Source organism: Podarcis cretensis (assembly GCF_951804945.1).
Source record: "Podarcis cretensis genome assembly, chromosome: 13".
Lineage (NCBI taxonomy): Eukaryota > Metazoa > Chordata > Lepidosauria > Squamata > Lacertidae > Podarcis > Podarcis cretensis.
In genome coordinates this window covers 19,034,705-19,060,476 of record NC_137182.1, presented here as the reverse complement: position 1 = coordinate 19,060,476, position 25,772 = coordinate 19,034,705, and the positions used below count along the sequence as shown (strand labels likewise).

General features: G+C 47.9%; 1 protein-coding gene across 2 annotated transcripts; it reads left to right on the top strand.

The window, feature by feature from the left end:
* Positions 1–1,416: 1,416 nt before the first annotated feature.
* On the top strand, positions 1,417–24,860 carry NR1H2 (nuclear receptor subfamily 1 group H member 2). 2 transcript variants are annotated; one of them, XM_079949823.1, is made up of 10 exons: positions 1,417–1,551; positions 3,908–4,035; positions 6,437–6,514; positions 8,074–8,193; positions 9,113–9,382; positions 12,675–12,919; positions 16,198–16,377; positions 20,275–20,374; positions 23,102–23,310; positions 24,211–24,860. In XM_079949823.1, exons 3-10 carry the CDS (start codon positions 6,475–6,477, stop codon positions 24,355–24,357), a joined length of 1,311 nt encoding a protein of 436 aa, XP_079805949.1. In that variant the 5' UTR covers positions 1,417–1,551; positions 3,908–4,035; positions 6,437–6,474; the 3' UTR covers positions 24,358–24,860. The 2 variants fall into 2 exon arrangements, with proteins under 2 accessions (XP_079805949.1, XP_079805948.1); XM_079949822.1 differs by having other exon boundaries at positions 8,071–8,193.
* Positions 24,861–25,772: the final 912 nt, after the last annotated feature.

Genomic DNA, 25,772 nt, shown 5'->3' with positions numbered 1-25,772 from the left:
ACACCCTATCTTCACTTATTTATATCATAACCATAATAACAATAATCTCTCATTATTTCTCTTGCTCATAGTTCAAATCCCGCTCGCGAATTCATCATATTATAACATTTCTTTAAATAGTCCCAAAAAGGCTTCCATTCTTCCATAAAATATCATTAAGTTCTTCTATTTTAGCTACAGATAGGTAGCCGTGTTGGTCTGCCATAGTCAAAACAAACAAAAAAAATTCCTTCCAGTAGCACCTTAAAGACCAACTAAGTCAGTTCTTGGTATGAGCTTTCGTGTGCTTTCTGAGTAATACCCCTCCCCACCTTCTCACTATATAGAAGGGTCTGGTGACTTCTGTTTCAGTGTATCAGAAGAAGTGTGCATGCACACGAAAGCTCATACCAAGAACTGACTTAGTTGGTCTTTAAGGTGCTACTGGAAGGAATTTTTTTGTTTCTATTTTAGCTGTTAGCTTTGCTGATTCAGCACAATCCGTGACTTTGCTTCTCCATTCTTCTTTGGTGGGAACTTCTTCATCTTTCCATTTCTGTGCATAGAACAACCGGCAATAAGATAAAATCTGATGTTGCTCACTGAGGGCTTAGTAAGAGAAAGAATTGTAATAACAATAAAGCTTCTGGAAGACTTTTTGCACCATTAGGTGAGTGTGAAAGACCGAATTGAACTGGAGAGAAGAGTTTTGATTTTTAATAAATCCTTCTTTTCTTCCGGAGAACTCAGGCTTGCATGCGTCGCTTCTTCCCCATCCCATTTTAAAGCAATCCTTTGAGTGTCAGGGGACTTGGCTGTTTTTGCACAATAGCAGGAACCGTGAAGTTGAAATTTCAGCAGCATAACCCGTAAGAGTCCATAATATGTATTTTTCTCCCCATCATGGTGCCCATTCTCGAAGAGGGTGAATTGCTATTTACTATTATTATGAATTTTTATACCATTTAATGCCAAAACAGGCTTCTGGGCAGTTTTACGAGGAGAAAAAGCGGTTACACAAACAAGGACACGCACACATTTAAAACACACTGCTTCTCTCCCAAAGAATCCTGAGAACTGTAGCATAGCCCCGTCCCAGAGCTACAACTCCCAACGCCTGCAAACTACATTTCCCAGGATTCTTTGGGAGCAAGCCGTTCGCTTGCAAGGTTATGTTGTGCGCGCAGTTACACAGCCAGCGTTTTTGGGAGACGGATCCGCGTGAAATCGACATTATCATAGGGAGCCACCGAATCGCCGCTTTCCTGCGTGACTGGGGGAAAAAATATGCAATGGCCCTTCAGGATTGCGACTTGCTCCCAATACTACTGCGCACCCGAGGAGCTCTCTTCTCCCTCTCTGGGATATTCCGGTGTGCCCAGACCACGGCTCCTTGCGCTGGCCGGGAAAGTGGGGAGGCGCCTGCCGGAGAAGGGGTGGTTTCCCAGGCTGGAAAGGGAAGTGACGCCTAGCAAGGGTTCCCGGAAGCGCCTTGATCCTGTGTGCGAGACAGTGTTTTCACTTTTTTTGGATACCCAAGCGGAGAGGTTGCAGGAGAGCCAGAAAAGACAGGTAAAAGTCGGGGCTGCGACGCACGAGAGGTGGCCGCGAGGTCCGGGACGGATCCGTGGGGAGGGGGCTGGGATCGGGGCCGCCGGACACGCACACCCGCAAATGCGTGGGTCTCCCCCGCGAGAAAGTGCCAACATCTGGCGAAGAGAGAACCCCCCCCTTTTCACTCACCCCCGCACCCCGGGGGCTCGGCGCGGGCAGTCGATCTCAGCGGTTTGCTGCGCCATCGCTTGCAAGGTTTGCTCGGAGGCAACTTCCGCCGTGTCCAGAGGGGCTTTATACTTAAGATCGCAGACTCGCGAGCACCGAGGGTCCCTAATCATGGCACTTGCGCAGCAAGGATCTCGGGCGGGGGGGGGCATGGGTGTAGCCGGGATTTATGTTAGGGGGCGGCAGGACACCCACCTGTCATCATCATCCTCTGTCTGGCTCGGAATGAAATGTCTCAGCAACAACAGTTGTTTTGACTTACTTTCTTTTGACCCCAAGCGCTCAGAAAAATCTGTCAAAACCTTCCTACAATTTCTACTTTTTATTTACTAGATTTACCCCCCCCCCAGCTATCCCCAGGGGTGGGGGATGCCTCACTTCCAAGGAGGGTAATGGCATCTGGGGGAGAATAGGCTTCGCCTTTTCAGTTTGATCTGCAAGAGACCACCTGCCCCTGTTTGAGACCCCCCACCACCAGCAAGTACACTGAGGAAGTGGAAAGAAGAGATGTCAATTTGTTGTTGTTGTTGTTGTTTAGTCGTATCCGACTCATCGTGACCCCGTGGACCAGAGCATGCCAGGCACTCCTGTCTTCCACTGCCTCCCGCAGTTTGGTCAAACTCATGCTGGTAGCTTCGAGAACACTATCCAACCATCTCGTCCTCTGTCCTCCCCTTCTCCTTGTGCCCTCCATCTTTCCCAACATCAGGGTCTTTTCCAGGGAGTCTTCTCTTCTCATGAGGTGGCCAAAGTATTGGAGCCTCTGCTTCAGGATATGTCCTTCCAGTGAGCACTCAGAGCTGATTTTCTTAAAAGTCCTCAAAGGCCCTGGAGAGAAACAGAGAGTTGCTGTGGGGAATGGCAGAGCCTTTGAAAGCTATGCCCAGGGTTGTAGGCAGTTGGAACATGCTCTGGTTTGTGGCGTTGGAACAAAATGAAATGCTGAGTAGCAGCTCAGTTGTGAAGAGGCTGAGCTATGAATCTGGGAGTTCCTGCTTCGAGTCTCGTCTTTGCCACAAAGCCGCTTTACGCAAGCCCCCACCATCTGGAATACTGGGTGTGGGTTGGAAGGAATAAGTTTGGAACTGCAACACCATGTTGCAGTGTGAAGTGCAACTTCTGTTCAGGATGTCGGCCATCTTCCAGGATAATAACTTAAACACCCTCACCCCAACATTTGTCCCTTCAACACACCCCAGCCAGTCAGCATTTCACAGCCATTGAGAGCACACAGTCTTCTTTAGCCTTTGTGATTCCCCCCGCCCCCTTCTAAAGGTGTTCCTGCACTTCTGCAAAGCTTGGAATTCCCTTAAATTTACTCATACCTCCCTCTTCTGCCATTTTGACTCACCTCTGAACTCACAGGGGGTGGCGATATGATACAGTACGATATCTTTATTGTCATTGTCCCATACAGAACAATGAAATTGAAAAATCTACATAAGACATTCAAAAACTCCTAAAAACTCTGAAACCCCATTTTAAATTGCAATATACTCCTATAGAGACTCCTTATGCTACATTTAAAACCAGAATTGCATTTGGGTAGAACTGTTTCTCAGGAGGCTAGTCCTAGTCTTTATAACCCTGTACCTTCTTCCAGAAGGCAGAAGCTGAAAGAGATCATTTCCGGGGTGCGCACTATCCTGCACTATCTCTGCAGCTGTATTGCTGAGTTTCCTTACAGCTGGGGTAGCAAACTTTGTGCTCTCCAGATGGTGCACTCCAGCTCCCATCAGTCCCAGCCGGCGTGACCAATGGGCAGGGATGATGGGAGTTGTAGTTCAGAAACAGCTGGCATGTACCATATTTGCAACCCCTGCCTTGTACGTATTTCTTGAGATTGTCGGGATCTCCATAGCTAGCTCAGAACTTTGTGTATGTCGTTTAACATAGCCCAGTTGGTAGAGCATGAGGCTCTCAATCCCAGGGTTGTATGTTTGAGCCCTACATTGGGCAAAAAGATTGCTGCATCGCAGGCAGTTGGACTAGATGACCCTTCCAACTCTACATTTTGGGAAATGTAAAAGGCTAGTGTGTCAAACTGGAGGAGGAAGAGGGAATTTCCCTCTTTCATCCAGCATGTATAGAACGCATGGGAAAATGAGGGGAATATGTTGATACCTGTCTCCTCTTTCCCTTTCAGGTTACATCCTGCCCCCAGGTCTGTTGTTTGGCCGACTGCCCCTCCTCCCCACTACCGTGCTTCTGCCCCATAAGCCCTGCCATGTGGCTGTCAAATAGCTGAGTCTCTTCCCCACTGTGGGGAGAAAGGTGAGTTTTAAGGGCAAGTGGCCCTCATCTGCATTTTCTCATTGTACGTGGGGAAAAGTGCGTGGGAAATGTTTCAGTGTGTGTGTCACACACACACACACAGAGAGAGAGAGAACACATACAGTGGTGCCTCGCAAGACGAAATTAATCCATTCCGCAAGTCTCTTCGTCTTGCGGTTTTTTCGTCTTGCAAAGCACGGCTATTAGCGGCTTAGCGGATTAGCTCTATAAGCGGTTTAGCTGCTATTAGCAGCTTAGTGGCTATTAGCGGCTTAGAAAAAGGGGGGGGGAGGAAAAAAACTCGCAAGAACTTGCAAGACGTTCAGTCTTGCGAAGCAAGCCCATAGGGAAATTCGTCTTGCGAAGCACCTAAAAAGACGGAAAACTCTTTCGTCTAGCGAGTTTTTCGTCTTGCAAGGCATTCGTCTTGCAGGGCACCACTGTATATGTGTGTGTGTATATCAGTGAAAAGCTGTAAAAGATGTGAGTGAAACAGTAGGAGAGAGGAAACTTCATGGGCAGGGAAATATGGAACCAAAAGGCAGTCAGAGCAATCCTAATTAAAGGAAGGTGGTGTATCTTAGGCCAGTGTAAGTTAACCTGTTGCAAATTCTGTCCAGGAACCTCTGGGGAGGAGGCTGCTGCCAACTGAGCCAGCAGGCGAGTGTGGACTCAAGCGTTGAGGATTGGGTCCTTTTAGGTTGCATGGCCAAGTTGAACAGGCGTTAAGTCTCTCCTTGCATTGCCTCACCCTCACAACGCCCCTGGAACACACCTTTTCAGGGACTCACAAAGTTGCAGTGGAGTGAGGGACTTACGATTCAGCTGGACTCCGGCTGAGCTGGAAAAGCCCAAGGTTTGCCAAATCCAAACTTGTTTAATCTCAGCTAAGAAAAGAGAAGTGGAACGAAAGGATGGGCAAGTTGCATAGGGTACAGAGAGGTCAAAATGCATCACCTCTCTTCCCTTATAAATAATATACCTTCTGACGTTGTGCTGACCATTTTGGGGAGAAGGCTCCAGAAGTGTGTGAAGAAGACTCAGAGCCCCATAAAAATCTTCTGGAGTAGAAAATAAGAGCGTAAGGAGAGCTTTACCTCTGAGAAGCCCATGTTAGGTATTGCAGGGAACAGCCTTCTCCCATTGTTGCCTCCCAGTAACTGAAGCTCCACAAATATATATGGAGCATGGAGGCTTCATTCAACCATCAGAGCTCAGAGATGTAAATTTGTTTGCCATGAATTTGTGCAAATCCTCTTTTAGAGCTGTCTAAACTAGTAGCCATCTTTGCATCTTGACGCAGCAGCCTCCCTACCTTCATTTTAGGAGAAGTTGAATGCAGAAGTACCTTCTTTAATCCCTCTTGAATCGAAGGTTTTTAAAGTGCGTAGGGTGACCCAGAGTTTGAATTTATGGGTGATGGACATCAGCATGGCAGGAGATAGGACTGGCCCTACCATTGGGCAGAGAAATATGGCCTCGGGTGGCTTCTTTTGGGTGTCATGTAAAGGCAGCAAATGTATTGTCGTCATACTTTTTTGCTCCCAGGCAAAAGCCCCTATGGGATTTTCTGCCTCAGGTATATAATAATTTGGCCAGCCTTGGGCTTCTGTGGCCTTTGACTCAGAGATAGAAGTTGGTTTAATTTCCTGTGCCGCTTCAGGCAGCAAAATGCCTAGGAGCTAGCAGGAGTAGGCCAGAAGAGGCCCTTCGTTCCCTCCTTGAACATAGAAAGATAACGGGAAGCAGGTGCTGTATTTGGACGGCTCTTTTTCCACCCCTTCAGAAATAAATAGCAGGAGGACCAAATTGCAGCACCCCCAAATTTTCCCCATCAAGTCAAATCACCTCCTCCCTGCCCCCGACCCTTCAAGATGCAACATGAGGAAATGCTGCTTTTCTCCCTTTTCCATGGAAATGGAGGAGAAATGAGGAAGCAGGCTGATGGAGGACTACATTGGCACTATCCATTTTTAAAAGTGTCATAGCACATTAAACAGCCTTGGGTTTCCCCACAAAGAACTTTGAGAACTGTGGTTTGCTAAGGGTGATGAAAATGGTTAGGAGGCCCCCTATTGCCCTCCCCTCCCGCAGATATAATTCCCAGAATCCCCTATAAAGAGAGACTTGAGTATTAAACCACTCTAGAAATTTGAGCTCTGAGGAGGGGAATTGGGGCTTGCTCAAGAGTTACACCACCTTTGTGAAACTTGCTGGTTAATGCTTGCTAAAGAGAGGTGCAGAAGGTCCCTGGTTCAGGAGGACTGGGAATCTCCCCTACTTGAAAGCCCAGAGAGTTGCTGTCGGTCGGAGCAGAATACACTGAGGTAGATGGTTTAACTTGGTATATAGCCGTTTCTTAAAATGGCTGAACTGCCTCTGTTTGTCTGCCTGATTCCAGGGCTGGCTATGCAATGCTGCTGTGGCTGACACCCTGAGATGGCCAAAACGGGCACCAATGAACTTCAGTTACCACTGGGTAAGCCACCTACTGAAACCTACCGTATTTTTCGCTCTATAACACGCACCTGACCATAACACGCACATCGTTTTTAGAGGAGGAAAACAAGGGAAAAAACATTCTGAATGAAACAGTGGATGTATCATTTTTGTGCTTTATGCTGTGGCCACAGACATGTGATCTGATGGTGAATTTGGGGTGACCCAATGCAAAAATCCTGAGAATCCCTGTGGATCCATGCTTTGTAACCACGTTTTTGCACCATTGCAGCCCCAGGCAACAGTGGGTGCGTGATTTTTGGGGGGCAGGCTGTAGCCATGGACATGCTATGTGCTCTGATGGTGAATTTGGGCTGACCCAATGCAAAGATCCTGAGGATCCATGTGGATCCATGTTTTGTAACCACGTTTTTGCACCATTGCAGCCCCAGGCAACAGTGGGTGCGTGATTTTTGGGGGGCAGGCTGTAACCATGGACATGCTATGTGATCTGATGGTGAATTTGGGGTGACTGAATGCAAAGATCCTGAGGATCCATGTAGATCCATGCTTTTTAACCACGTTTTTGCACCATTGCAGCCCCAGGCAACAGTGGGTGTGTGGTTTTTGGGGGGCAGGCTGTAGCCATGGACATGTTATGTGATCTGATGGTGAATTTGGGCTGACCCAATGCAAAGATCCTGAGGATCCATGTAGATCCATGCTTTTTAACCACGTTTTTGCACCATTGCAGCCCCAGGCAACAGTGGGTGCGTGATTTTTGGGGGGCAGGCTGTAGCCATGGACATGCTATGTGCTCTGATGGTGAATTTGGGCTGACCCAATGCAAAGATCCTGAGGATCCATGTGGATCCATGCTTTTTAACCACATTTTAAGTGGGGAGGGAAGTAAAAACACAGAAGAGACAAGGAGCAGGAGAGGGGTGTGCAGAGAAGCAGCTGGCTAAGAATGCAGGAGAGGGGTAGGGAGGAAAGGAAAGCAAAAGTTTTCCCTCACCTACCCACCCAAGCCAGCCAGCTCTCGCTCTCTCTCTCTCTCTCTCTCTCTCTCTCTCTCTCTCTCCCTTCTGCATGTTTTCAGCTTTCCCCTCTGCTTGCCTGGAGGGGAGGGGCTTTCCCTGCTCTTTGTTCCGTTTGAGCAAACACAGCAAGGAAACAGAGGTGGGTGGGCAGTAAGACCTTCAGGCAGAATGCCGGAAAGCAGCCACTTCCTCTTTTCAAGTTTCCCTTCTAGGAGACGCGCGATATGATTTTTGCCTGCTTTTTTTGCCTCCCCTCGCACCAATTGGCTCCAGGGACCACACATTCGCTCAATAACACGCACAGACATTTCCCCTTCCTTTTTAGGAGAAAAAATCTGCGTGTTATAGAAGGAAAAATACGGTACTTACCACTTGCCTACCCTCCCCACCCCCACCCCCCGCCAAACAGCCCACTACTACCAAATGGACAACAGAAGCGGGCTTTTTAAAGAAAACAATATAACTCTTTGGTTTTTCTTCACTTCCTTGCCTCATTCTCCATTGCTATTCTTTCTCCCCCCCAAAAAAAAAACACACCACACCACACACACAGAAGATGGGGAGCCCGCTTCTCAGATCAAAGACGAGTGGTCAAAGGAAAAGCCAGAGTCTCAGAGCACTGTGAAAATCGAGGTGGTTTGCACAGACGATGGAGAGAGCTCTACGCACAGTGCGGGTGAGTTTGAGAAGAATGTAAACGGCTTTGTATTTCTTTAATTGAATTTTTTTGGCTGTTGATTCCTGCATTGAATTGCAGGGGGTTGGACGAGATGATCCTTCCAACTATGTATTTCTGTGATTCTGTGGTCCTTCTATTCCTTAAGGCCTTTACAAATGTGAGTTTAACAATCGCTCAGTGTCAGCAAATAATAATGCCAGTGGCTTTTTACTTCAGCCTCCGGTTCTGAAGTTGGCTTGTTGGAACCAAACATAGCAATAATAATGATAAATAATAATAATTTTATTATTTATACCCCGTCCATCCACATGGATTTCCCCAGCCATTCTGTGCAGCTCGCGGCAGAATAATAAAAACATGATAAAACATGAAACATTAAAAGACTTCCCTAAACAGGACTGCCTTCAGATGTATCCTAAAAGTCAGATTGTTGTTTATTTCCTTGACATCTGAAGGGAGGGTGTTCCACAGGGGAGGGCACCACTACCAAGAAGGCCTTCTGCCTGGTTAATGTTAACCATGGTTTCCTGTGTCAGACAACACAACAAAACTGTGGTTAGCCAAACACGGAAGTGAAAGACCCCAAACTCCACCCTTCAGCCAAGTGGGAGGAGGAAGGCAACAGGTGAGCCTGTGAGGAGGTGAGGCTGGTTCACAACTCCATAAATAAACCAAGAATGGGGAGCCTGCAGCCCTCCAGTCGGTGCCAGGCTACAGCTCTCGTCATCATCCCTGGCCATGCCGGCAAGGACTTGTGGGAGCAGAAGTTGGGCAACATCTGCAAGGCCACAGGTTCCCTGCTCCTGTGCCAGATCATAGTTTAGCATGGTGCCCAATGCGGACATCGTAACCAAGAAGCCGGGGGGGGGGGTGAAGCTCGCAGGCATCTCTTAAGCCACTTTTCTTCCCCCTACAGCTGAGGAGCCGACCCGCAAGCGCAAGAAGGGCCCTGCCCCCAAGATGCTGGGTGATGAAGTGTGCAGCGTGTGTGGCGACAAAGCCTCGGGATTCCACTACAACGTCCTCAGCTGCGAGGGTTGCAAGGGCTTCTTCCGGCGCAGCGTCATCAAGGGGGCGCAGTATACCTGCAAGGGCAGTGGGCAGTGCCACATGGACATGTACATGCGCCGGAAGTGCCAGGAGTGCCGTTTGAAGAAGTGCCGGCAGGCGGGCATGCGAGAGGAATGTGAGTAGTCGGCGAGAAGAGGCACAGCTGAGATCTGGGGTGACAAAGGCTTGGGGGAAAGGGGCAAAAATGGAATTTGTTTGCCTGCTTTGTTTTCTTTTTTAAGCAGGCCCAGGGAGGAAGCCTACCGGACTCCAACTCCCATCAGCCCCAGCCAGCATGGATAATGGGAGTTGGAGTCCAGCAAAATCGGGAGGGCCAGAGGTTCCCCAGCCCTGTTTTAAATATTTTATATCCCACCTTTCCACTACTGTAGACTTAAGCGTAGTTTACAAATTCCAGATTATTATTACAATTTATATACCACCCTTCATCAAAAGATCCCAGGGTGATGTACAACATTAAAAACGCATTACAGAACATTAGTAATAAAAGCATTAAAAAACAATTATGGCCGACAGACAACTAATAAAATAGTTACCATATTTTTCACTCTGTAAGATGCACCCGACCATAAGACGCACCTAGTTTTTAGAGGAGGAAAACAAGAAAAAAAGTATTCTGAATCAAATGTTGTTGAAGAGGCTTTGCACGGCTATCGCTGAAGCCAGAACAGCAAGAGGGATTGCTGCACAGATCTCCCTCTTGCTGTTTTGGCTTCTGGGATAGCTGTGCAGCCTGCATTCGCTCCATAAGACGCACAAACATTTCCCCTTACTTTTTAGGAGGGAAAAGGTGCGTCTTATAGAACGAAAAATACGGTAATAACAGTCCTCTTCCCCCACACTTTCACAGGCCATCAGATTATTTAATAGCCATAGGCCTGGGCAAAGAGGAATGTTTTAGCCTGGCCCCTAAAGACATGTAATTCTGGCACCAGACAAGCTTCTCTGTGGGGAGCATTCCGCAGTCAGGGAGCCACCACAGAACAGGCCTGATCTCTTGTTGCCACCCTGCAAACCTCTCTGCAAAGGGGGACATAGAGAAGGGCCTCAGAGAACAGGCACACGGTCCGGTTCAGTTTGTATGGGAAGAGGTGACACTTAAGGTATCCTTAAGGTTAAGGGCTGTATCCAAGCTTAGCCATTATCAGAGCCATTCAAGTAAATCAGCATTGTTATTAGGTTTGTATCCCACCTTTCCTCCCCAAAGAGCCCAGGGCGGCAAACAGATACTCAATTATAAAACAATTAAAACATTCTAAAAACAATCACAATTAGAAAACATCCAAAAGCAGTTAATGGTTAAAAATGTGCTTCAGTCCAACAATCTTGGGGTTGCTAGGAACAGTATTCCTCAGCCACCAAACGCCGGGGTAAACAGGAATGTTGTCAGAATACTCCCGAAAGTGAATAATGATGGAGACAGGCGCAGCTCACCAGAGAGGGCATTCCACAAGCAGGGGGCCACCGTTGAAAGGCCCTGTTGTGCATCAGCGCCCAATTGGACAGTGAACAAGGCCCACGTGACAAACTTAGGTCCATTAACTTCAGTAGTTTCTGCTCTGAGTAGAACTTGGTTCGATACAGCGCTAAGATTGCAAGCACTGGTTGTCAGTAACTCTTGGCAACTCTTGTTCTTGTTCTGACCTTCCCCTGCTTGTGTTCCCTCCAGAGAGAGGGAGACAGGGGTTTGTGGCATTATGCAATGCTGTCACCCAAGAAAACTGGGGGGTGGGGGTGGGATGGGGGTTCGGTGAGCCCTTGACCTCCTCCGCAGCTGAGGAGAGAGATGGGAGCTCATCTTCCTTGTGCTACATCTCAGATGTGCTCAAAAAGCAGGAAGAAGTCCCACAGCTCTCCGAAGATCAGTGCAACACGAGGGAGAACTGCTGCCATTCATCTCTGGTTCTGAAACCAGCCCGTCCTCGCAGACTCTGCCTTTTCTAAGCCCAGGGGAAGGGGGGCGGGGCTGCGCTCTCGCCGGAGCGAAAGTGCATCTGTAGATCCATGATCCCAGCAATACATCATACAGTGGTACCTCAGGTTACAGATGCTTCAGTTTAAAGACTCTGCTACCCAGAAATAGTACCTCGGGTTAAGAATTTTACCTCAGGATGAGAACAGAAATTGTGTAGTTGCGGCACAGCGGCAGCGGGAGGCTCCATTAGCTAAAGTGGTACCTCAGGTTAAGAACAGTTTCAGGTTAAGAATGGACCTCCAGAATGAATTAAGTTCTTAACCCGAGGTACCACTGTAAATTGCTGGTGACAAACAACTTGTAAAAAAAAAAAAAAAAAGATTTAAAACAGGCTTCCTCAAATTCGGCCCTCCAGATGTTTTGAGACTACTGGTCCTGCTAGCTAGGGATCATGGGAGTTGTAGGCCAAAAACATCTGGAGGGCCGAGTTTGAGGAAGCCTGATTTAAAATAATACAGAGCAGGGAGGGGGGGGGAATCTGTAACCCTCCAGATATGTCGCTAAACTACAACTCCCATCAGGTGCGCCGGCTTGCCCCCGCAGCAGCGGATGCCCAGGGCTGTGCGACGTGCTACGTGGAACTTTGTGGGTGCCCGGCCCCTTTTTTGAAAATTTGTGGGTGACCGGGCACCCATGGCCCCCCACATAGATGGCGTCTATGGCTCCCATCATCCGTGACCATTGGCCATGCTGGCTGGGACACATGGGATCTGGAGTCTGAGCCACACAGAAGCCAGCAATGTGGTTACCAAAAAAACACACTTCTAAAAGCAGTTCATGTTAATTAGAGAGTTGGACAAATAGGGAAGATGTGTCATCGTGTCTAAACGTTAGTAATTGTTGCAGGAGGCAGAGTTCAGGGAGACATTTCACAGCCAGGGACTTCAGAGGATGAGTCAGAGGATTGGGGATGCTGATAATAATAAATTTTAATAATAATAATAAAATTTATTTATACCCCGCCCTCCCCATCCAAGACTTGGCTCAGGGTAGCTAACAACCAATAATAAAAACAAGTTGATTAAACTACAGCTTAAAAAACAAGATTAAAATACAACATTAAAACATTAAAATGCAGCCTCTTCACAGGAGGAGAAAGGAAAAAAGAAAGAGGGGGAGGGAATCAAACTGACTCCAAGCCAAAGGCCAGGTGGAACAACTCTGTCTTACAGGCCCTGCGAAAAGAAATCAGATCCTGAAGGGTCCTGGTCTCATGAGACAGAGTGTTCCACCAGGCCGGAGCCAGTGTTGAAAAGGCCCTGGCTGTGGTTGAGGCTAATCATATTCCTTAGGGCCCGGGACCTCTAGGGTGTTGCTATTTATGGACCTTAAGGTCCTCCATGGGGCATACCGGGATGTAGCAGGAACAACTGAGATGCCTCTTTGTGATCCCACCCGTTCTCAATAACTCCTCCCCTCTCCTTCTCTCCAGGTGTTTTGTCGGAAGAGCAGATCCGTAAGAAGAAGATCCGTAAGCAGCAGGAGGGAGAAGGGGCGTCGGGAGGCGAGGGGGGCGGAGGCGAGGTTCTTCGAGTGCCGCCTCTGCCCTGCGACCCCTCTTTGCCCCAGCCCGAACCAGCTCCCCTCACGCCCCAGCAGGAGGGCATGATCCGGCAGCTGGTAGCAGCGCAACAGCAGTGCAACAAGAGGAGCTTCAGTGACCAGCCCAAAGTCACGGTAATCGAAGACGATATTAGCGATGGGAGTATGGGCGTGCAGGTTATGTGAAGTTCAGCTCTCGTTCGTATCTCATCCCAGCTCAGATGCTCCAGAAATGCCTGACTTTATTAGATACAGTGCTACCTCGGGTTAAGTACTTAATTCGTTCCGGAGGTCCATTCTTAACCTGAAACTGTTCTTAACCTGAAGCACCACTTTAGCTAATGGGGCCTCCTGCTGCCGCTGCGCCACTGGAGCACGATTTCTGTTCTTAACCTGAAGCACTATTTCTGGGTTAGTGGAGTATGTAACCTGAAGCATATGTAACCTGAAGAGCATGTAACCCGAGGTACCACTGTAGATAGATAGATAATTTATTACGGTCGGAGACCAGCTTATAAAAGACACTTGGGGGTACAATCCCAGAAGAAGGAAAACAAACATTTAAAACAATGTGCAACAATAAATTTAAAATTTATAAATGTGATAAGCGTATAGACACTTAAAACTTTAAGATAAGCTGCCATGGAGAGATGACCCAGAGACACCCATGGAACAGAGTTTGGGGATTTTCTTAACAAACTAGTTTGAGTTGGGGGATGGTCTGTGTCTACAGATCTGTACACGGAATCTGGCGACCATTCAGGTCATCTTATGATCTTTGCCTAACAGGAAAAGGTTGAATTTTTGCTTTTCCAGGAGGTCTGCGAGCCTCGCCATCAGGGGATCAATGGTCTCACTACGTGTCTCTTCATAAAAGGAACACCTAAAGAACAAGTGCTCTGGGCTTCCTATATCCCCCAATAAACAGGCACAAAGTCTCTAAGCATATGGGACTTTTTTAAAGGATCCTTCCAGGACCGGCGAGGGCAGACCCGAGCTTCTGGCGAGTGTAAAGGCCCTTCTTGCATTTTTGGATACGAGAAAGAAGAGATATGCTGCCGGTGCGACTATCTCTCTCTCAATTTCTCCAATTTTATAGTTGGGGCACCTTGAGCAGTCTCCCATCAGCTCATTGTTTCTGTGCTTGCTGCAGCACAAGGCAAGTCTCTTCCTCCCCAGCCAGCCCAGAAATTTAGCAGACTGGTCCCAGCAAAGGAAAAATGGGTACAAAAACTTATGGAATGTGCAGAAATAGCAACTCTTACCAGAAGAATAAGAAATCAAGATAACAAACTTTTTATAAAAAGAATGGAAATGGTTTATTGAATATTTGCAGATAAATTGTAAAACAGATAAGAACACTGGCAGGATTACAGTATTGTGATAACCTGCGGTTTCATAGAGGTATACAGTGGTACCTCAGGTTGCGAACGGGATCCGTTCCGGAGCCCCGTTCGCAACATGAGCAGAACGCAACCCGCGTCTGTGCGTGCCGCGATTCGCCACGACGTCATTTTGAGCGTCTGCACATGCGCAAGCGATGAAACCCAGAAATAACCCTTTCCGGTACTTCCGGCTCGCTGCGGGACGCAACCTGAAGAGATTTAACCTGAAGCAAACATAACAAGAGGTATGACTGTATATTTAAAGAAGATGAAGAAATGAGCAAATGAAGTTAATTTGGATATGCAGAAGATATTAAAAATAAATTTAAGGAACCGCAGAAAGAAGGGGAAGGAAGTCAAGTTTTGAAATGTCAAAATGATTGTAAAATCAGTGAAATATAAACCTGAAAAGTATAAAAAAGAAATTTAGCAGGCTGAAAGAAAGGGGATGAATCACTCTATTCCTCCCTGCTCCACTAGTCAGCTTGGTGGAAAGCCAATTTTTTAATTTTATTTTTAACCAGCCTGCTAAGAGACTAGTCGCCTGCATTTCCATGCCAGTTGCTGAGCTGGCAGTTTCTTCTTCTCCACAGTCAGCATGGAAGTGCAGCAACAAACAATCTATACATTGCTGGCTTGTAACTTCTGTGGTTTTATTTCTAAGGCTGCCACCCATCTCCCAGATGCTCCCGTACACCCTGTCTGTGGAACGTCCTCCTTTCCCCAATCTTTTCCCCTTTTTCAGCTCCAGCTACAATGCATTCTTCCCTGCAAATCCAGTCGCCTGTCCCAGGGCAGACTCCCGCCCCCTCATTGCTCACCGACACATGATGACTGGTGCTTTTCAATTGCCTGCACCAAAGCAAGCTTATAAAAGAGATTGCATGGGGGGGAGGAGAATGAGAAGCAGACACTTCTCTGTTTCCCAGCAGCCCTTCCTGCTCCTTACTTTTGCAAAGAAAGTGGAGAGGGCTGTCAGGGTGGGGAAGCCTTCTGGCAATGGAAGCAGGGCTGTGAGTTTCAAGGGGGGCGGATCTGGGCTCTCTCAGGAAGACGTCATCCTTCGTTAAAGGATGGATGCAGGGGCATGTGGCAAACATGTCAACTTCTGCACCCATTTTCACTGGTTCTAGAGACATCGTAATGGGCTCTGTAGCTGGCCTTCCTTACCCCAACGCAACACAACTAAACGTGTTCAAATGAGAATAAAAGGCAGGCCCGACTTCTGAACCAGACCAGTATCCCCATTTCCTGTCTCGAACCAAGATGCTTATTTATCCTGATAAGAAGAAACAAAAACAAACCTTGAATTGGCCTGCCTTGCTCAATCTGCCTTGATAGGTTAGTTAAACAAGTTATGTACACAGCAAGTGCCGTGTTTAACATTGACTCGCACCTGAGCTTACTAGATGTATAGAACACCTCGCATAATTTTGGGGGTCCTTGGAGTCAGGATGTTTAAGTTTGTTTAATCTGTTTTTACCCCTGATTTCCCTCCCATTTCACTCCTCTTCCTCTGCCACCACCCCCCATCACAAAAGATGTTTTCTTGACTCAAGAATCATAAAATCATAGAACTCCAAACCTCTGCAATGCAGGAATATGCAGCTGTTTCTTATGAGGATCGAACCTGCAACCTTGGCGTTATCAGCACCACGCTCTAACCAGCTGAGCTATCCAGGCCCTGTTCAATGTACTCAGAATGGGTACATTTTGCTGGACGTGTGGGGAGAGTCATGGTAATCCTGGTGGTTAAGAAGAATAACCAGGGGAGAGTTGGAGAGCGTGGGTTTCTGGATCTTGTTTGGAGGGGATCCCAGGCTCTTGTCTTCTTCCCACCCTGCCCTTGTCGATCATAGAGGGTGGGTGAAAGATTTGGAGAGCAGTTTGGGGGTAAGGCTTAGGATTGCATCAGCGAAGCCTGTGCATTGTTAAGGGTCTCCTGCCCTAGACTGACCTCATTTCTCTCTTTCTGTCTCCTTCCATGTTTCTCCTCCTGCCCCTGCCTGCCTGCCTTCTACTCACCAGCCCTGGCCTATGGGCAGCGACCCCAACAGCCGGGAAGCACGGCAACAGCGCTTCGCCCATTTCACAGAGCTGGCCATCATCTCGGTGCAGGAGATTGTGGACTTTGCCAAGCAGGTTCCTGGCTTCCTACAGCTGTCGCGGGAGGACCAGATCGCGCTGCTCAAAGCCTCCACCATCGAGGTGAGCAAGAGCGGGGTAGAGCGTCTCCTGCTTCTCCCGACTCGTCACTTACGAATTATATGGCCGCGATCCTAACCGTATCTGCTCAGAAGTAAGTCCTGCTGAATTCACTGGGGTCTGCTCCCAGGTAAGTGGGGGTCAGGACTCTGCAGCATTAGCATCTTAAGCCAGCTAGAAACATTGCTTCCCGTCCGGGAGGTTTTGGTTCTCTTTACATAGCTGAAGAGGCTTGGAAGAACTGGCAGATCCCACAGCAGTGAAGAACCAGGAAGTAGAATCTTGGTAGGGGAGCCAGTGATTTTAATGCTAAAGTCTGCAGCTTCGGTTCCCGGCATTTGTCGGTAAAAAGGGCGGCTTAATCGATGGTGCGAATGAGTTTCCTGGCTTTCCTGACGGCCTCGGTCCAGCATACCTGAAGGAGCATCTCCACTTCCATTGTTCTGCCCAGACACAGGTCCAGCGCCGAGGGCCTTCTGGCGGTTCCCTTGCTACGAGAAGCCAAGTTACACGGAACCAGGCAGAGGGCCTTCTCGGTAGTGGCACCCACCCTGTGGAACGCCCTCCCATCAGATGTCAAAGAGAAAAATAACTACCAGACTTTTAGAAGACATCTGAAGGCAGCCCTGTTTAGGGAAGCTTTTAATGTTTAATAGGTTATTGTATTTTAGTGTTTTGTTGGAAGCCGCCCAAAGTGGCTGGGGAAACCCAGCCAGATGGGTGAGGTATAAATAAATTATTATTATTATCATTATCATTATCATCATTATTATTATTAAACCCTGGAGAGTCACTGCAATCCGACGAGATGCTATAGGGACAGATCTTCTGCTTTTAATATGCAGCAGTTTCCTTTATTCCTAATCCGGTGGCAGCAGGCCTGCTGCTTCCAGGGACAAACAAGGCCTGAAATTCTACTGTGAAAGCAACTTGAGGGTAATTGCAGTGTGTGGGAGAAAAATGAGCACAAGACAAGAGGCTGGATTTCTCACTGGTGATGGTTTTAGATTTAGCATGATGTAGGTTGGGATGCTCACGTGATTGAATCCGGGGGTGCAGGTGGGCATTGAAAGCCAGCATTTCAGGGAGAATGGTTCTGTCTTAGTGCTAAAATGTTAGCTTTCTGAATGCATTTTTTTTATTATTATTATTTTGGTGGAGCACAATTCAGTCCAATGAATCTGAAGTGGTACAGTCCCCACATGTGTTTACCGGCTCAGCGAATGTCTTAAAGTTATTGTGGAACAGAATGCCTGAATCTGGCTTTGCACTAAACCATAGTTTAGCATAACAGGGATAAACTTCACTGCATCTGGAATCTATGAGCTCCCCCTTCACCCCCTCCTCCTCCGGCACAGCCACAAAGAGGAGTTTAGAAGCCATTGCTTAATACTTTTGCTAAACCAAAGTGCCATGCTGGTCCAAACTGTAATGAGTATTAATTTCGATTTGTTTGAAAGAAGCCAGATTCAAACGGTAGTTAAAATTAACCGCAATAGGTAAAGGTAAAGGGACCCCTGACCATTAGGTCCAGTGACGGACAACTCTGGGGTTGCGGCGCTCATCTCGCTTTATTGGCCAAGGGAGCCGGCGTACAGCTTCTGGATCATGTGGCCAGCATGACTAAGCCGCTTCTGGTGAACCAGAACAGCGCACGGAAATGCCGTTTACCTTCCCACCAGAGCGGTACCTATTTATCTACTTGCACTTTGACATGCTTTTGAACTGCTAGGTGGGCAGGAGCAGGGACCGAGCAACAGGAGCTCACCCTGTCGTGGGGATTTGAACCGCCGACCTTCTGATCGGCAAGTCCTAGGCTCTGTGGTTTAACCCACAGTGCCACCCGCGTCCCTAATATAGGGTTAGGATGGCACAATAAACTGTAGCTGTGAAAAACAGGAGCTTCCCAACTCCTTGCAGCTGCGCTAGAGGATTGCCATGCTAAACAGTGGTCTAACGCCGCCAATGTGAATCATTGTTTGTGTTTGATATATATTTCCACTGTTCTTATTGTGTTGATTCCATACTGAGACGGTGGAACATAGGTCCCATTGAATCAATTAAATGATTAAATCAATCACCGCCTCGCAGATGTGGGGATACAGGGCATAGCCCGTAACTGGCTGTGCTCTTTTATCTCTGGTCGGAGGACAGAGGGTGGCACTAGGGAGGGAAATGTTGTCGCGCCACTCCTTGGTGTGTGGAGTGCCGCAGGGCGCAATCCTCTCCCCAATGCTTTTTAACATCTTTATGCACCCCCTTGCCCAGATTATACGGAGCTTTGGGCTGGGCTGTCACCAATATGCTGATGACACTCAGCTCTATCTGCTGATGGATGGCCACACCGACTCGGCCCCAAACACACTGACCAGATGCTTGGAAGCTGTGGCTGGATGGTTTCGTGGGAGCCGATTGAAACTAAATCCTTCGAAGACAGAGGTCCTATGGCTGGGTCGGGATGGCATGGGGATGAGGGACCAACTCCCTTCTCTTGCGGGGGCCCAATTAGTGCCATTGCCTTCCGTTAAGAGTTTGGGTGTAATCCTTGACGCCTCCCTTTCAATGGAGGCGCAAGTTACAGCAACAGCCAAGGCGACATCAAGCAGTTGGTCCCTTACCTTTCCCACCCCGACCTGGCCACAGTGATCCATGCGACGGTCATCTCCAGGCTTGACTACTGTAATTCGCTCTATGTGGGGCTGCCCTTGAAGCTGTCCCAGAAACTCCAGCGGGTGCAGAATGCTGCAGCGAGACTCCTCATGGGGTCCCTGCCATGGGAGCATATTCACCCAGTGCTTTTCACGCTGCACTGGCTTCTGGTGGAGTACAGGATCAGATTTAAGGTGCTGCTTTTGACCTTTAAAGCCCTTCACGGCCTAGGACCCTCGTACCTACGGGACCGCCTCTTCCGGTATGCCCCACGGAGAGCCTCAAGGTCCATAAATAGCAACAACCTTGTGGTCCCGGGCCCTAAGGAAGTTAGATTGGCTTCAACCAGAGCCAGGGCCTTTTCAACTCTGGCTCCGGCCTCGTCGAACGCCCTGCAGGATCTGATTTCTTTCTGCAGGGCCTGTAAGACAGAGTTGTTCCGCCTGGCCTTTGGCTTAGAGCCAATTTGATTCCCTCCCTCACTTTCTTTTTTCTTTTCCTTCTCCTTCTGCGATGAGGCTACATTTTAATATTTTAATGTTGTATTTTTTAATTTTGTTTTTAAGTTGTAATCATTTAACTTGTTTTTATTATTGCTTGTAGGCCGCCCTGAGCCCGGCCTTGGTTGGGGAGGGCGGGGTATAAATAAAAATTATTATTATTATTAAAATCAAGTCATTACTAACATACTTCCCACTGAAATAAATGGGACCGAAGTTTCACTAACTCTAACGCTTTCACACCTTACCTTGAAAGGTCTGATACCACTTGCAACAGTCATGGCTTCCCACATAGGATTCTGGGAGCTGTAGTTTGTAAAGGGTGCTGAGGGTTGTTAGGAGACCTTCATTCCCCTCACAGAGCTACAGTTCTCAAGAGCAGTTTAACAATCACTCCCACCTACCAGGGAACTGACTCTACCTTGGGATCCCAGGTGGTTGTTGGACTACAACTCCCATCATCCCTAGCTGGAAAGACCAGCGGTCATGGATGATGGGTGTTGTAGTTCAAGAACATCTGAGGACCCAAGGTTGAGAAAGGCTGCTCTCGCCACTTCCATCCCACTGGCTTTCTGTCGGAAATGTGGGAAATGATGAAGGAAGGAAGAGAATGGGTTTAAATTAGGGCAGGAAAGGTGCCTGGAACTTATGTGGCCTAGTCAGTTAGTCCATATATGTCTGTGCCATGTATGCTGGACAGTTTTTTTTCCAAGAGAGGGGTACAACTTCACCCCCTGCTCTGCCTCCACAGATCATGCTTTTGGAGACGGCAAGACGCTACAACCACGAGACCCAGTGTATCACGTTTCTTAAGGATTTCACCTACAGCAAGGACGACTTTCACCGTGCAGGTGAGGCGGGAAAGGAGAAGGTATGTGTGGGCTGTGAGGGGCTCCTTCCAGAAAATTCTTCCCCTTGGCGTGGCAGGCCAGAAGAATACCAAGTACCAGGAAGGAAGATCAATACCTTTTGAAGGTGTATGTGAGCGTTTCTGTCCTACTTCACAGAGAAAGGACACACCCAGACCTCAGGTCACATTAAGCTCACACCAACAAATTCTGTTTTTGTGTTGTTGTGTCAAGCTCTCTCCAGAACAGCTGCCTCTGCTCAAGAAAGAGCTTCTTTCTAAAGAAAATTATGTTACGCCTTTTGCATTTTTGCCCTTGTTTTCACTTTGCCAGGGGGTCATAAATAAGCACAGCGAGGGGTTGGGGAGCCCCAGCAGTTGCCTCATCCAGGCTCTTGCCACACACAAGGCTCATTCCTCTCGCTAGATGTGGAAATGACAGGGCATCGCAGCACCCAGCATGTCTGAACAGAATTGCAACTCCCCTCCCAAAAGAATCTCCTTGCTAGCACTGATTTTGCAGTGAGATTAGCAAAGCTTTGGCAGACTCTGGCCAAGTACAGAAGTTGTATCTTGAATGGAAAGGTAGCAGGTGCATTTTTTCTTCTTCCAATTTTTTGGGGTAGATTTGAAAGTTGAAGGGTTTTTTGTGGGGGTGGGGGGCAGTGGGACTTCTTTTGTTTTTCTAAGAAGGCAGTTTGAGGATTTTCATATGCATTCAAGGTTACACATTTGTCTGGCCTGGAGCATCAAGAGTTGGTCTGCTTTCCAGGTGATTCACACCATTAATTCCTTTGCGTATCAACAATTATCTACTTACAAGTCAGGTGAAAGGACAGCCTAAGGATGGCTGTGTTGCCATGGCATGTTTGAAACGAGTTTGCATTCCTTTTTAGCCTTCTTTCTTTCTGCAGCAGTGGGCCTGACAAGGGGGCAGTACCACTAAGAGATCTGGAATCCAGTCGGTTTCCTTACTAGCGTTGATTTGAGTTCATCTCGTATTTTGTATTTCTTTAAAGCAAATAAAGGGTGTGTCTATCTCAGACCCTCTGGCTTGGCTTCTCTCTACCTGCCTCTGTTCTGCCTGTTCAATGTGCAGTTTGTTATGCATCACACTCTGAAGAGGTCCTTTTCTGCCAGAGGGAAACAAATATGTAAATATGGCTTCACAATCCCCATGCTTCCTGTCTCTGCTTGTAGTTTGTTTCTGGCGAGGATTTGCTTCCACTGCTTTCCCAGATGTTTCCCAGGCACAAATCTGGCTTCATCTGCACTATACATTTAAAGCAGTATCATACCACTTTAAACAGTCTCTCCCCAAGGAATCCTGGGAAGTTTAGTCCTGAGAGTTGTTAGGAGACCCTCTACTCCCCTCACAGAGCTACAATTCCTAGAGTGGTTTAACCACCAATCCCAGGGAGCTCTAGGAATTGTAGCTCTGTGAGGGGCTTCCCTTACTATTGCTTTTCTTTATCCCAGAGCTAGCAAAGTGCCATGCTCGGGACTTTGTGCAGGGCTTTTCGGGTGCTTCTGATCAGCAGTGCCTTTTTGCAACGGCTTCCATTTGTGGAATGCTCTCCCCAGGGAGGTTCAGCTGGCTCCTTCATTATGCAGTCGTACCTTGGATCCCAAACGCCTTGCAAGTCGAATGTTTTGGCTCCTGAATGCTGCAAACCCGGAAGTGACTGTTCTGGTTTGCGAACTATTTTTGGAAGCTGAACATCCAACGGGGCTTCCACAGCTTCCAATCAGAAGCCACAGTTTGGTTTCCAAACGTTTTGGAAGTCAAGCGGACTTCCGGAATGGATTCCGTTCAACTTCCAAGGTATGACTGTACACCTTAAAGCGCCAGGCAAAAGCATTCCTCTTCAGCCAGGCCTTCTCCTTCTCCTCCTTCCCCTTTCCCTCCTCCTCCTCCTCCTCCTCCTCCTCCACCTTCTTCCTACCCCACCCATCTGGCTGGGTTCCCTGTAGCTTCACTTCTTGCCATGAGGGAACCAGGCAGAAGGCTCACAGAGCTAGATCTCCATGTCCGGGCTGAACAATGGGGGTAGAGATGCTCCTTCAGGTATACAGGCCCTGATTGACAACCGATGCTCTTTTAAATGTGTTGTGGGAGAGGGGGTTACAGTCAAAACTCAGTTTTTGAACGTCTCAGCTGCCGAACGTTTCGCAAGCCAAACGCCGAAAACCCGGAAGTGAATGCTTCCATTTTTGAACGCGCCTCGGAAGTCGAACAACTTCCAAAGCACGTTTCTCAATTTTCCCCGTTGAACTTGCTGACAGCCTTTGATACTTGGTTTTCGAACATTTTGGAAGTTGAACAGATTTCCGGAACGGGTTGCGTTCGAAAACCAAGGTTACACTGTATTGGTTTGTTTTTGTTCTTGTATATATTTTGTGTTTTTATATTGCAATTTTATGTGGTGAACTGCCCTGAGATCTATGGATGAAGGGCAGTGTACAAATTTAGTCAACAACAACAACAACAACACCGCCTTTAGTCCCGGCCATGTCTTTACCTGCCTCACACCTGACAGTGACATCAGCTATAGACCAGGGGGCTGTGGCTCAGTCAGAATGGCTTTGCAGGCGAATTGGGGATGAATGGTGGGCCTAATTTGGCCTGGTGAAACCAAAGGACAATATATGTCTCTGTGTGGCCATGAGTGAGGTGCGTTCTCTTTCCCTGACGCTCCGGCTTTCGTTTCCTTCCTCGTTTTACCATCAGGTCTGCAGGTAGAGTTCATCAACCCCATCTTCGAGTTCTCTCGGGCCATGCGGCAGCTGCAGCTGGACGATGCCGAATACGCCCTCCTCATCGCTATCAACATCTTCTCAGCCGACCGGCCCAACGTGCAGGACCACGGCCTGGTGGAAGCTCTCCAACAGCCCTACATCGAGGCCCTCAGCTCTTATATCCACCTCCACCGCCCACAGGTGTCCGGGGGTGTGTGGGCATGGAAGACTGGGGCAATGAATGTGCAGGGCGGGTGGTGAAGTTGCTGTGATGGGAAATCGTTTGAGCAGGTGAAGAGGCAAAAAATATTTGGACGCCTCACAGAATTTGCTCTTGGGCTGTGGCCAAGCACCGCCAAGACAGCCGCTGGTTCCCCTGCTGGGTTCAAGAGAGATTCCTAATCCTGAAACCTTTACGTTTCCTGCATGGTGGAAAGAAAAAAACATAATTTAAGTCACCTCCTCCCCTTTGGCTGCAGAGAAAGGAATAGCAAGGAATGGAAAATAGCAGTGGGCCCTAAAATTGAGGTTACCGGGGAATAGGAGGAGGAGCTGCCTTGATGCACTGGCCCATTTAGCTGAGTATTGTCTATTCTAACTGGCGTCACCTCTTCAGGGTATCAAAAGGGAGCTTTTCTCAGCCCTGCCTGAGGGGGAATGAACCTGAAATAATAATAATAATAATAATAATAATAATAATAATAATAATAATTATTTATTTATTTATACCCCGCCCATCTGGCTGGGTTTCCCCAGACACTCTGGGCGGCTCCCAACAGAATATCAAAAACACAACAAAACATCAAACATTAAAAACTTCCCTAAACAGGGTTGCCTTCAGATGTCTTCTAAAAGTCAGGTAGTTGTTTATTTCCTTGACATCTGATGGGAAGGCGCCACCATCGAGAAGGCCCTCTGCCTGGTTCCCTGTAGTTTCACTTCTCTCAGTGAGGGAACTGTCAGAAGGCCCTCAGAGCTGAACCTCGGTGTCCCTATTACATCTCCATCCGCTAGGTGTCTTAGATAGCCCTTCCAGTAGCAAACGTGAGTGGCAGGTTGCCTGACCAACCCTTGTGTTTTCCTCTCCTCTGGCTTTTTCAGGACCACCTGATGTTTCCACGCATGTTGATGAAACTGGTCAGCCTACGGACCTTGAGCAGCGTGCACTCTGAGCAGGTCTTCGCTTTGCGTCTTCAAGACAAGAAACTTCCGCCGCTTCTCTCTGAGATCTGGGATGTACACGAGTAGACATTTTTTGGGGTGGGAGGGGACAGATGGGGACACGTACAGACGTCTCTCCTTCTCTCTCTCTCTCTGTTTCTCTTTTTCTCTCTTAACGCACGTACTCCTTTTCTTGGAATCCTTCCACAGACTCTTTTGAACCTCAGCATTAGGACTTGTAACTGATGGACTCATCCCACCAGAGGAACTGCATCAAGGGGGTTTACTAAGCACTTTTTTCCCGTCTCGCCCCCTCCCCAACCCCCATATACTTGTACTTCCTACAGAGCTTGCCTCCCCCGCTTCTGGTTTTGGGGAGGTGTCGGTCACATTTGTGCTTCTGGGGTGCGTAGGGGAAAGATGCAAGGGAGCTGCCCCCTCCCCACAAAGACTCATTTCTCCTGCTCTTGAAGAATGAACACCCCCGCCCTACGTGACATTCTAGGTGTGCCCCACTGGGGAGGGGGTGGCCTGGTATGGGGGGCTATGCCCAGAAAAAATAAAAAATAAATCCGATCATGACAAACCAAGCATCTGGCCTGGTGTTGATGGTATGTGTGAATAGAAAGAGAATAATAATAATAATAATAATAATAATAATAATAATAATACAGTGGTACCTCAGGTTACAGACTCCACTAACCCAGAAATAGTACCTCGGGTTAAGAACTTTGCTTCAGGATGAGAACAGAAATTGTGCTGCGGCAGCACAGCAGCAGTGGGAGGCCCCATTAGCTAAAGTGGTGCTTCAGGTTAGGAACAGTTTCAGGTTAGGTACGGACCTCCAGAACGAATTAAGTACTTAACCTGAGGTACCACTGTAATAATAAAATAATAATAATAATAATAATAATTATTATTATTATTATTTTACTGTTTGCACCCTGCTCACCTGGCTGTGTTGCCCCAGCCACTCTAGGTAGCTTCTAACACATAAAAACGTAACATCAAACATTAAAAACTTCCCGATACAGGGTTGCCTTCAGGTGTCTTCTAAAGCTTGTGTTCTTTATCTCATTGACATCTGGTGGGAGGGTGTTCCACAGGGCAGGCACCACTACCGAGAAGTCCCTCTGCCTGGTTCCCTGTAACTTCACTTCTCGCAGTGAGGGAACAGCCACAAGGCCCTCAGAGCTGGACCTCAGTGTCTGGGCTGAACATTTGGAGTGGAAGTGCTCCTTCAAGTATACAGGGCCAAGACCGTTTAGGGCTTTAAAGTTTTGGCCTACAACTTTGAGGGTTGGCCTACAACTTTGAGGTTGAGAGCAGAAGCCCAGACCAATTCAGAGGGTAGGGATGGAAGACATTACTAATGGCTTTAAGAGAAAATTAGATCAGTTTGTGGAGGAGAAAGCTGAAGTTCTTCCTCCACTATTGGAGACGGTATGCCTCTGAATACCAGTATCTGGAAACCACAAGCCAGGAGAGAGCATTGTTGAACT

What these genes read in the sequence shown, in the direction of transcription:
- NR1H2 (XM_079949822.1), top strand. Translation starts at nt 6,475, where the DNA reads ATGGCCAAAACGGGCACCAATGAACTTCAGTTACCACTGG. An exon ending in GAGCTCTACGCACAGTGCGG is followed by an intron (nt 8,194 to 9,112) that starts GTGAGTTTGAGA and finishes TTCCCCCTACAG; the next exon opens with CTGAGGAGCCGACCCGCAAG. An exon ending in TCCACCTCCACCGCCCACAG is followed by an intron (nt 23,311 to 24,210) that starts GTGTCCGGGGGT and finishes TGGCTTTTTCAG; the next exon opens with GACCACCTGATGTTTCCACG.